We start from the raw sequence: 12,679 nt of genomic DNA on the forward strand, positions 1-12,679 counted from the left end.
TCCTACTCCCCTCTGATCAAAATTGCAGAAGATTTCCGGTAATTCAGACGCAAGCCCAAGGCCTCGCCAAAAACTTCGAGAGCACACTTGATGAAGCAAAGATCTTGCACGATCAGACGAATGAATAGGACAACATCGTCATTGCAGATAGATAAGCATTGTTTAACGCTGATTCTTGCATATGACCCGAGCACACCCTCTTTCATGGTCTTGCTTGTAATCATCGTGAGTGCATCCATAGCTATCACAAATAGCAGCGGTTAGATGGATCTCCTTGGCGTAAGCCACATGCATGCACAATTCTCCTATCAGAAACTCCATTTACTATGATCTTGTGCTAGTGGATCGCACGAGAATAGCCACACATCTAAGCCATGAGTTGCCAAAGCCTTTCACCTGGAGAACTTCAAACATGAGTTCTTCCTCGCGTGAGTTTTTCTGGCCACATGTCGCATCAAAAGGAAGTTGTCGTGAACATTGCACCCTTGGATGAACACAAATTGATTCACGGCAACAATTTCCTTCATGCGCTATTGCATCCTATTTGCCAGCCTCTACGCAACCTTGTTTGTTTGGGCTTTTGCTTCTGCTTTTGCAGATTTTCCACTTTGGCCAAAAAGACATAAAAGCTCCTAAATAGGTGCTTTCGTGGCTTTTATGGCTTTTGATAAATCTATATAACAATATTTAGCTCCAAAAGCACCTATTTAGGAGCTTTTATGACTTTTTGGTCAAAGTAGAAAAGCTGCAAAAGCAGAAGTAAAAACCCAAACAAACATGACCTAAGAGAAACTATGAGGCAAGCTTATTGGCAAAAGTCGCCAACCTCCTCCGCATCAACTTTCTTCCAAATTAGGACAATGTGCACATGATTAAACTTGGCGAAGCCTCCGCTATCCTTCCATTACAACTAAGCAATGTTGTCATGATGTCAACTACTTTCTCCATCCCAAAATGTAGAACCATTTTGACACTATCACCGAGGGAATATGAAGCAGTTAAGTTTGAAGTACAATTTTCTGTTTAAAATTCTGACTGCACATAAATTTTTACTACTTCATTTGTTTCATATTGCTTGTCGCCCTTATCTGACACCGAAATACGTCTATATACATTCATTTAAATGATAAGTAGACACAGCCGTTTGAATGACAAGTAATATGGGTCGGAGGAGTACAATATTTGTGTAAATCAACATAATTTTATGACAAAATTTATTGGTGAAGTCTAGTAGAGAAAAGAGGACACCGACGGGCAAAGATTAGTTTTCAGAGACAAGTAAAAGACTTGCTCTAGTTAAGTGCTTACAGGTGGGCCCCATTGGTTGTCAGACGCTAGGTGACCGGCGGCGACGGCGGAATACGGGAGGGGCGGCGGCGTTGAGGCCCTCTCGAGCTGCGGTGGAGGCACGTCTCGCCCTGCGTCGTCGCGGACAGCAGACACCGCCGAGGGAGGGTGTGGAACTGTGGCGGCGTGGCGCGGATGCGCGGTGGAGATTCTCCTTTCGTCTTCCTCCGCGCCAGGACAGCACCAAGCGGCTAGGGCCGTCCTCGCCCGCGTCTGGGCGGCACGTCTCGCCATGTCGGTGTCGACCAGTTCGCGCCGCTTGATGGTGAGCATCGTGGCGGCGAGCGGCGTCGGAGGCCATAAAGCAAGCTAGCCTCCTAACTCTGCTTTCGTTATTTCTAATCCCAGGTTCAGGCGCAGGCTGCATCAGGCGGTGAGCGGCGGCGGCGGCGGCGTCCTCTCCTGTTGCGAGATTCAGGCCAGGTGGGGGCTACGAGACGCCGCATCGTCCGACGCGTCTTGGAGCGGAACATCGAGGAGCAGTACCGCGCGGGGCACATTGGCACCGAGGACGCACTCCACCTGTTCGACGAATTGCTCCATGTTGCCGGGCCCTCCTTGACCCGCGCCATCAACTGCCTCCTCTACGTCGTCGTCGGCCGTGATTGCCCTGCTCTTGGCGTCTGCCTCTTCAACCGGGTCGCAAGAGCCAAGGTGCCCCCCCACAATGTCACCTACAGCATCCTCGTCGGCTGCTGCTGCCACGCGGGCCGGTTAGACCTTGGTTTCGCCGCCATGGGCAACATCATTAAGCTGGGTTTTGCGGCTGAAGCCATGTTCAGTTCCAGCCACCTACTCAGGGCCGTCTGCGCGGAGAACAAGACCAGCTATGCAATGGACATCGCACTCCGGCGAATGCCCGAGTTTAACTGCAGACCGAATGTTTTCTCCTACAGCATTCTTCTCAAAGGTCTCGTGTTGAGAAGAGAAGTCAAGAGGCTCTTGAGCTTATTCACATGATGGCCGATGCTGGAGGTAGCTGCCAACCTAATGTGGTGTCCTATAGCACTGTAGTTGATGGCCTGTTGAAAGAGGGTGAGGTGAACAAAGCTTACAGCCTACTTTGTGAAATGCTACATCAGGGGATTTCACCGAATGTTGTGACGTATAGCTCAATCATCTTTGGCATGTGCAAGGTTCAAGCTATGGATAAGGCCGAGGAGGTCCTTCAACAGATGTTTGATACAGGTATTCTGCCAAATATTACTACATATAATAGTCTGATACACGGATATTATTCATCAGGACAGTGCGAAGAGGTGGTTCGTATTTTCAAGAAAATGTCTAGGAATGGTGTTCAGTCGGATATTGCAACTTACAACATACAGATGGATTATCTTTGCAAGAGTAGAAGATGTGCGGAAGCTAGGACGATTTTTGTTCTATGGCCGGTAGGGACCAAAAACCGAATGTTACTAGCTACAGTACTTCATGCGTATGCTATGGAACAGTCATTTCATGATATGCATTGTCTCATTGAATTGATGGTAGAAAATGGTATTGCACCTAATCATTCTGTGTACAACATACTGATAGACGCATATGCTAAAGGGAAAATGGTTGATGATGTAATGCACATATTTACAAAAATGCGGCAGCAAGGATTGAACCCAAATGCTGTGAACTATGGAACAGTAATAAACTTACTTTGCAGTATTGGCCGAATGGATGATGCTATGTTGCAATTCAATCAAATGATAACTGAAGAATTAGTTCCTGATAAGTGATATCATAGTTTTCAACACTCTTATAAGTGGTTTTTGTTCTTGTGGAAAATGGGAGAAGGTTCATGAACTACTTGCTGAAATGTTGAATCGTGGCATCTATCCCGACAATGTGTTCTTCAACACAATTATGGATCAGCTTTGCAAAAATGGAAGGGTTATGGAATCCCAAGATCTCGCTGACCTGATGGTACACATGGGTTTGAAGCCTGACGTGCATACTTATAACACACTGATGGGTGGATACTTTTTCATTGGTAAGATGGATGAAGTGAGGAAGTTACTTGACCATATGGTCTCAATTGGCATGGAACCGGATGTTGTCACCTATAACACACTGATTGATGGTTACTTTAAGAATGGAATGATAGATGATGCGTTAGCTGTTTTCAGTGAAATGTTGGACAAGAAAGTTAAGCCTTGTGTTATTACTTATAACACAGTGCTGCATGGGTTATTTCATATTGGAAGGACTGTTGCTGCAAATGAACTCTATCTCAGGATGATTGACAGCGGAATATGCGTGGATATTGTGACCTACAACATAATTCTTAGTGGTCTGTGTAGAAATAACCGTGTGGATGAAGCACTAAGGATGTTTCAAAACCTGTGTTCAACAAATTATCAACTTGAGATCAGGACTTTAATATTATGATTAGTGTGTTGCTTAAAGTTGGCAGGAAGGAAGAAGCCACAGGTTTGTTGGATGGAATCTGGGCCAAAGGATTTGTGCCCGATGCTGTTACGTATAGATTAATGATACAAAGCTTTTAGAAGAAGGATCTCTGCAAGAATGGTTTGCTGCCGACTCCCGTATGTTAAATGCCGTCATTAGAATGTTACTTCAGAAAGAGGAGGTGCCCAGTGGGGAAATTGATGAGAGGAGCTTCACCCTTGAGGCTTCTGCAGCTGGCTTGTTGACTGCACTTACTTCAGGGGGAAATGTCAGCTGTATCATAGATTTCTCCCTAAAAAATATCACTCTTTTCTGGAATAGGGAACTGGTTGAAACCTTTTCTAGTGATTTTACCTAATCGAGGGCCAAACATTTCTTTGCAGGGTTCCTTTCCCAACCTTTTCCTTTTGTAATGTAATGAACGTCATGTTGGTCATTTCTCTTAGTAGTAAGTCCGGGAGAAACTTTGACTATCTGTGTTTCATCTATATGGCTGACTACTACTTCTTCCATGGAGCTGTACATTTCGCCTCAATTAAGTACTGTTTTTATTAGTTTTTCAGTCTTGGATTTGACCTGATAAATTATCCTCGACGTTTTTTCCCTTGTGTGCTGTGTCGTTGGACATATACTAGATACTCACCACATCATAATGTGAGACAACCTTGGGAGCAAAGCTTTGGCAACCCTTGTCACTATCCAGCAACCATGCTGTTTACATGCTATGATGAACATGTTGTGCCTCTTCACTCATTGAAGTTGTTAGCAGTAAGTTGACTTCTGTATCTATATTCCATATCTCTTTTACATTCAAATGGATACATGTGGTCCTCAAAGAATCAGTGTTCCATCACCACTTAGCATTTTATTCATAATGAAAATTGACGTGATAAATATGTTAAGACATGATATATTATAACATATATTCTGAAATGTAGACCATATAGCAGCATTACTTCTTTAAATTGGCACTTTTTCAAGTGGGTAGTTATGCTTATGTTCTTCGTATGACTCTGTCCTGTAGTCTGAACTCCATTATTGTTCATTATTCAAAATACCTCAATATAATAATTCACTAGGAGTCATGTAACCTCATGAAAAAAATAATGACATAGCTAGCTTTTTTGCAGATGTCTTTCTTTAGACTAAATGGTATAATGTATAAGCATGTCTAAATCCAGTGACTAACTTATCTTTCACATCAGTATTCACTGAGTCATTTGATAAGTTATCAAATTTTTCTGTTTCATGAAATGAATAAAGATCATATAAATTTCTTTTCTTAGTGGGTACTTGAAAGATATGTAAACAAGGCTGGCTCTTTCCCTTTAATAAATACTCCCTCTGTAAAGAAATATAAGAGCGATTAGATCACTACTTGTATTTCTTTACAGAGGGAGTAAGTATCAAATCTGTACTTCTGCATTTTCTTCATTCAAGCTTTGAGTGGTTTGTCTGATTACCATATTTTGAAAAAAATAAAAATTAGATCTGTCTGATTGAGTTATTATTCAGCAGTACATCGAGAATAATTTGTGGTTCCAGTAATACTCATTTTATTGTGATTTTGCTCATGTTATTTACGGACCAGCTTTACAGCGAATGCATTTGTTCTGTGTCAGCAGTAAATTTGTTTGTCGTCTCATGTAGCTAGACTGCCAAGTGCCAACCAATCTAGTTGCTACTGGTACTGTAACAACACACAGTTTTTTTTTCCTTCTCCTCAAGCAGACTCTGACTACGAGTTCTTCTAATTCCAAACCTTTCTTTTTGTCATGTCATTGCATATTTGTTGGCTACATATATTTCCTGAAAGAAAGGAAAAATTGAGCTTTATTTCCTTGGTAGCCCTGCTAGTTGCTCTTAACATGGATGTGATAAATAGGCGCTGAGAAGGAATTTCTCATAGGTTTCATAAGTTCTAATGGGCTTCTCCCTAAACTGAGTTCTTTTGAGGCTTCTAGCAGCTTACTGTCGAAATAAGCGTACTGGCCATAAGTACCGTACAGTACTACTTGCTTTTACAAATAAGTTCTATATTAGCTTGTTAAGTCCCTTTTGTGATCATGTTCACTTATGTGCTGTGCTGATGTACTGAGCTGACATGTTACCGGTTGTAGCCAAGGATGCGCTTCATGAAGGTGCAAATAAGCTTCTGAATCAAATTATGACGGTGATGAATGTTCAGACAACAGGTGCAAGAGATGCTGATGTATTAGGCAGACATGCAGTCAGGTACAGATAAGCATGCTCTGTGTGAAAGGGGCTCACAAACTTCTGAATGAAGGAGCGACGGTGATGAGTTCTGAGACTGTGCAGACTACAGGTGCAAGAGATGCTAGCGTTCTGGGGATATGCGGTACGTGCCTCAGACTTGCTGGTACATGCCCTTCGTCCATTGCGGTTCAGTTTTAGCTTGCTGTGTGGTCTCTGTTACTTTGCAGCTTGCACTAAAACTCCTAGCATTTAGAGATAATCTTACTATTATAGTTATAGCTGTGCCAATAAGTTTTCATCCCATAGCCACCGTTCGAAACAAATGGTGTGCGGTGGGTTTCCTGCTGATGCTATTAATGGGAAGGGAATTGCATGACTCTAGCAAAAAAGTATCACTATTGGAAGAAAAGAAAATATTTTTGGATGATTCAGAAATAGGAGTTTATATCATTTCACTGAATAATTGTGGCATCCTGAGTGACATATGAACTACTAGTTGTCCAGTGAGAAAGAAACTATATATTGTTTAAGCTACAGCCTCTTGTTGGTGATGTTCCTGAATCCTGATTCTTGGATCGTTCACTCTACTGATACTGAAGAATCCGGAGAGTGGCACTGAAAATGGTTGAAACGTACCATTAGAATTCAGGAGTGATCACAAGTTAAAACTAAACTGTCTAAACTGTTTCTAACCGATAAGAGCTTATAAGCTGTTTAGTTTGAGAAACTGTTCAACGAGCAAAAGAGGATGAAAAAATAAAAAGAAATATGAAGGAAAAATAACGGCGACTTGGTAATTAATACAATACTTGAGGGAAAATTTTTGGGGCAGACAACAAAGGAGAGCTATCAATGTAGGGAGTGATAAAATGTTGGGGAAGAAAGAATTAGCTACTATGTACCTGAATGAAGAGGCTTAGCTTAGCTAGTAGATGTTGAAGTCCAGAGCAGGACAGCTGGGGTGTGTGCTGACTGCTCTCTCCAGGGCCGCCCTTGTGGCTTCAAGAGTGCAATCTCCATCAAATGACTTACATTCACATACGACGGTCGTGAGACTGTTGGGGAGGTTCTCGATTCCGAAATCATAAGGACCACTACCAGTTAGACCACCGGTCCTGAAGAGACATTCATTCATTGCTGGGGTGAAATCAATCGTGAGCTTTTCTAGCTTGGGCATGGATCCTGCTTCAAACATCATCTGTATCCCTAACCCAGTGTACATGCCGTAATTGAAATCCCTCAACATTGGGAATCCCATTTCACCACTAACAGTGAGCTTCCCTTCAGACATTTCTTTTCCTACTAGGCTCAGAGTGAGCAGAGCAGGTAAGCCTCCGAGGATGCAGAGATCTTCATACCTGACTCTCTCCAGGTCAAACCGCAATTGCTGAAGGTTGACGAGGGAACCCATCCAATCCGGAACCCGTGGAAAGGTTGACCGCCAGGTCGTAAGTTTTTGGAGGCCAACTGGAGTGGGGCACCATTCTTCCATCAATAAGCTGTAATCACAGTTCCAGATAGCTAAAGAACGAAGATTGTGTGTGCCTAGTTCATAGAGAGAAGATGCAATAGCTTTCATGCACTCCTTTGTATCTTCAGTGTCTTCTTGATCATTGGTAAGATCGATATTCAGCTTCCACAGATTCTGTAGCTTGCCAAAATCTTGAAGAAATTGAATTGGCTGCCTAAAGGCTCTTACTTGTTTCAACGTCTCTAGTGCCTGCATCTTCTCAATTCCTCCTTCCGGAAATTTAACATGCTCGCCAATTAATAGATGCACCAATTTTTCTAGATTAACTATGGATGATGGTAACTTGGTTACCCCTGTGGCTGTTAGGTCCAACATCTCTAAGCAAGATAGATCTCCTATTTCTTCTGGGAGCTCAAATACTCTTGTCCAAGAGAGGTTCAGGTACCTCAGCTGGAATAACCTCCCAATATTTGCAAGATGGTCGTCTCCCAAATCACTGAAACCTCCAAAGTCCACAACACGCAAATGCTTGAACTCATCTAGAGAAGGGATTGTCCACAGTAATCCAAATACTTTAAGTGATCGGGCATGAGACAATACCAAGTTAATATCTGGAGAAGAATAGCCTTCTGTAGCTTGGAGGGAGAATCGACGAACTTTGCTTTGTGTCTGATCAATAGTTGGACATGCAACACCAACAAAAGTAACAAAGTTATCTTCGACAGACTTGGATATGATGAAGTCCATAACTGTGTCATGAACTTGACAGCTTTTAACCTTACCATACTGGTCTATCTTCACAGGCTGGATCAAACTCCTATTCAGGAGCTCATTGAAACACCTCTCTCCTAACTCATGTGCCGCATTTCTTTGTTCTCCATGAAAGAATCCTTCAGCAGTCCATCTCCATATCAGGTCCTTCATCTTAATGGTTGACCCTTTTGGGAACATACTGAGGTACAAGAGACAAGTTTTGAGACGAGGATGAAGATCAAAATAACAAAGTGACAAAATCTTCATCATCCTTTCGACTATATCACTTGTTTCAAGTGCACACCCAATTGAATCTGCCATGTGATTCCATAGATGCTCTGTTCTTTCTGTGTTAGCCAACAAACCAGATGTAGCTAAGATTGCCAAAGGTAAGTCATCACATTTTTCCAATATTTTATCAGAAACTTCTTCAAGGTGTGGATGGCAGTCATCATCAGAGTTGAACAATCGTTGGTGAAATAGCGGTCTTGAATGTACCATACCAAGAGGTCTTATATGGTAAATATGCCCATTGAACCATGACCGGCATAATTCGGCGATATCTTCACACGGGCTAGTGGTGATTATTATGCCACAGCTTGTCATGGGGAATGCATGCTTAATGACATCCCATGTTTCTTTGTGGCATATACCGTCAATGACAATTAAGTATCTGCACATGGATTTGTGAGTGATATTAGTGTAAGTTTAACATAATGACAAATCACCGAAAGGAAAATAAAGAAAACATTGTTCTTCTTGACAAGGGTAGGAGTATAAAAAGAAAATAAGAAACCTGACGCGGGTGATTAAACGGTACTGAAGATGGTATTAATGCCTCCAGTTTTCGAGAAGCTATCGTTTGGGACATTCGACATTTGCAAGGTCTCTAATACAATTCTGACCACCACTCCGCCCATTCCAAATTAAATTTGAGTCGTGTTTTGATTTGTTTTAGGAACTTAGTACACCTTTGGTCAACAATTACTCTATTAACACATAGACATTGATATTATTGGCAGGCCGCCTATCCTTGGCAAGCTACCAGCTAGTTTTATATATTGCCTAGTTGTACATAAACATTATCCGTATTGTTAATGGACCACACAATTAAACTGTTGGAGTCCTCGCACTGGACCGAAAAAACCCATATATTCCCATGGGAATGGTGGTGCTGAACAAGCAGGCAGGCTTTTCCTTGAAATGAAATAAAGATCTCACTTTATTCCAGTAGTGGTTTCCGCAAATGAAGAGTAAACTTCACAGAACCAAAACAACTATGCCGTCTAACACAAACTTACTACTTTTTTGAAATATTTTTTCATACACAAGCCATGCTCCTGAGTCATTTTTCAATGAATACACGACATTCCTGTTTGAAATCTGTACACATCATTTCTTCCTAGTTGACTGACATTCACTTGGAATACATTATAGATTTACAGTATGATTTTTACATATGTAGTAATCTTGATCATGCGATATATGTCATAATGGAAAAATTGATAAATAGTGGAACGGGCGCTCTTAGAGCATGTTGATTTTTACGCACATCACATGGTCCCTCCATTCTATTTTACTTGATATTTTCGGCATGAACAAAATACAAAAGGTTAACCATTAAATTTTCTAACAGCATGCTAAATTAATTTTCTTAGTTTCAGAATTACTTTGATGACAACTTTACATGCATATCCCCTTTTCATGTGACATATGACAAATAACTTGCATTGTCAACAAGAGGACAACGGGTAGAAAGGAGTAGAGACAATACCTTTTGTCTAGTAGCAATTCGTTGATATCGGTAATCAGTTGTTGCACGCTTGCTTCTTTTTTTAATTCACCGGTAAGTTCAAGGAGAAGTGCTGTCAGGGTACTTGTCATGTCTGGATTTGGTGACAATGATATAAAAGGCCAGTAGTCAAAATCTTTTACTCTGAGTTCTTCATACACTCGGTTTGCAAGAGCTGTTCCTCCAGCTCCAACAATGGCGACCAGCTTGGGTTGTTTTCGTGTTCTCAACTCACATGGGGCCTCCCCTTCTGCCTGTGGCGACTCACACTCGTCTTCTTCAGCAGGCGCTGGCTCGCATACATCCTCCTCTTCCACCTTCGGCGACTCACACTCTTCTTCATCTTCCTCTTCCACCTTCGGCGACTCAGATTCGTCTTCTTCTACTTCTTCCACCTGCAGAGACTCGCATAAGTCCTTGCCAGTGAGCGGTGACTCACATCCATCCTCCTCTTCAACCAATGGCAACTCAGATACGTCCTCGTCTTCAGCCAGCGGGGACCCACATCCTCCCTCCTCTTCAGCTAGCAATGACTCATGTTCACCCTCCACTTCAGCCAGCAGTGGCTCACAGTCAGCCTCATCTTGAGTGAGCAACTTGATGACCTCAGCTTTGGGTCCATCTTGCTTTGTCAAAAGCTCAAACATGGCAATAGCTGCAGGGTCAACAGTTGCATGGACGTTGTTGGAGAATGTCCCACGGGTCTCGTACCTTCCATTTCTGTTGCTCACCCTGTTGATCTGTTCCTTGAAACCATCGCTGGTCCGACGACGGGCCTTCATCTTCCCCAGCAAATCCTTCATCTTCTCCATGAAGAGGCCGTGGTCCGGCTTCACATCCTTGTCGTGGATCGTCCGCATGAAGTCGTCGATGGAGTCTTCCATGTCGTACGAGAGCTCCCGCGCCTCGTTCATCCACGCCTTGTCCTGCGCATCGGGGTCCTCCTCCCCCGACATGTCCAGCAGAGCCGCGTCCATGGCTGAGAGCTCGTCGGCGAGGGATTTGATCTCCTCGCCGCGTGCCATCTCAAGGTGCTTGTACTCGTCGCCCATCAGCGTGGCCAGCTTCCCTAGGACGGGCTTGAGGGCCCCCGTCACCACGCTCACCGGAGCCGCTTCCATCTCCATTGTTGGGACAAATTGCGGGCGCGCGCGCGTGTGTGTTGTGTATGGATGCGGAAGCAGTGTAGGCTGAGTAGTAGATCGATGCCTTCCCTTTCCCTGGGCCTTTATAGCATTTCTATTGCATCCCCCCTTGCTTTGACTGGCATTAAAGCTTCCTTCCAAGCACCATCGTACATGAGCCTACCTGCTCGTAGTACTCCCACCTGCTCTATCCAATTAATTAAGCCCCCCTTGGAAGCCAACCTGTCTCGTGCCACTGGCTGGGTGGATGCATGCATGCTTCCCAAGCCTGTCGTTACCTCTAACAGCTAGCACACGCAACTTGACCGCCTTTTCAAATGGATATACATACATGCTCCTGAACAAGTTGTAGCGTGCGTTTGTACTAGAAACTAATTATAAATCCTTATCATCATATCATGCATGCATGTGAAAAAAGGAAGAAGCAAAGATGCTTTGGGCTTTGCCTGCCGATCACTGCCCGTGTTAGGTAGAGATCTGTTTTCCTATCTTAGTTTACACGTACCTGCACTGCATACTTGATGATTCAGAATGTCTATAAGTTTTTGAGAATTATAAAGTCGATTCCATTTAGACCCATCGATTCTAGTAGAAACATATGATCATTTTTGACAATCCTGAGTTTCTGTTTCAGAGGCGTTGCAAAGCGAGCAGTTCAGATCCTCCTCGTCTTCGGCCCTTATCATGAACAGAAGTAAGAAGCCAGCTTACTTGCTGTTCGCAACGAAGAAAAAACACCTATATATGTGATACAAGCAAATTTGAAAAGCCAAGCTGTCAAACTACATATATGCAATGCAATGGAGCCGGGGCTTTGCCCTTTTCCTCTAAAAAAAAACTACGCTTGCCACACAACTTGGGCATTTTCCATTGATATTTGCTCTTGAACAAGTTGTGTAATTATTGACTAGCATGTGTACATAAACTTGTTTTATGTGTGCTTGAGAAGGACCTGTGCAAGATGTTAAGGTTATTGTGAAGATGAAAAACCTTGTACCAGAGGCCGAGAGCTTTATAGTTTTGGGATTCAATGGGTGGCTTCCATGAAACATCATCTTTTTTTGAGGTATGCAGTGTTTCACATATGTATCTGCTGTTGCAGTTTCATAAGAGATATACATAGACCAATTTCATCAGATAAAAGAGGCATGTTTGCCTTGTAAAGGACAGTGACATTTGACAGTTGTTGTTTGGGGACTCTTATCATATTCGGTACACCCTTAAATGGAGAGAAACACATGTTGTATGGAGTGCATCCAACATGTCTGAAAGCTTAACAAAAAACTTATCTGCAGTACATCCAACACAAAGCCTAGTCCGCGTCGGCGGCGGCGGGGATCTCTTCCCTCCTGGCTTGGCGGCGCGCGGCGCGGGACGTGGTGGTCGGCGGGAGCGCTGTGCTCGGCGTGGGGTGCGGCGGCGGCGAGGCGCGCTGGCGGCGTTGGCTGGCGTGCTGGTGGCGGTGGCTGCGCGGGCTAGGTGGGGTGTGCCTGCGCGTGGACGGCGGAGCTCGGCCTCTCGATCCATATCCGGATCGGGTCCCTCCGGCGGGCT

At 43.5% G+C, this 12,679-nt stretch overlaps 2 protein-coding genes and 1 long non-coding RNA gene across 3 annotated transcripts; 2 read left to right on the top strand and 1 right to left on the bottom strand.

Annotated features, from left to right (window-relative positions):
* Positions 1-1,382: 1,382 nt before the first annotated feature.
* LOC119323907 (protein Rf1, mitochondrial-like) lies at positions 1,383-3,383 on the top strand. The gene is made up of 2 exons (XM_037597626.1): positions 1,383-1,612; positions 1,696-3,383. Exons 1-2 carry the CDS (start codon positions 1,580-1,582, stop codon positions 2,305-2,307), a joined length of 645 nt encoding a protein of 214 aa, XP_037453523.1. The 5' UTR covers positions 1,383-1,579; the 3' UTR covers positions 2,308-3,383.
* A 348-nt stretch (positions 3,384-3,731) lies between these two features.
* On the top strand, positions 3,732-12,208 carry LOC119323908. The gene is made up of 3 exons (XR_005156621.1): positions 3,732-4,515; positions 5,868-6,106; positions 11,760-12,208. It is a non-coding gene; the product is annotated as an uncharacterized LOC119323908 (long non-coding RNA).
* LOC119323906 (disease resistance protein RGA5-like) lies at positions 6,227-11,163 on the bottom strand. Its single transcript, XM_037597625.1, has 3 exons — positions 9,963-11,163; positions 6,867-8,861; positions 6,227-6,579 (listed from the first exon to the last, which is right to left on the bottom strand). The coding sequence occupies exons 1-2, from the start codon at positions 11,105-11,107 to the stop codon at positions 6,890-6,892; spliced, it is 3,117 nt and encodes a 1,038-aa protein (XP_037453522.1). The 5' UTR covers positions 11,108-11,163; the 3' UTR covers positions 6,227-6,579; positions 6,867-6,889.
* Positions 12,209-12,679: the final 471 nt, after the last annotated feature.

Source organism: Triticum dicoccoides, chromosome 6B (genome assembly GCF_002162155.2).
Source record: "Triticum dicoccoides isolate Atlit2015 ecotype Zavitan chromosome 6B, WEW_v2.0, whole genome shotgun sequence".
Classification (NCBI taxonomy): Eukaryota; Viridiplantae; Streptophyta; class Magnoliopsida; order Poales; family Poaceae; genus Triticum; species Triticum dicoccoides.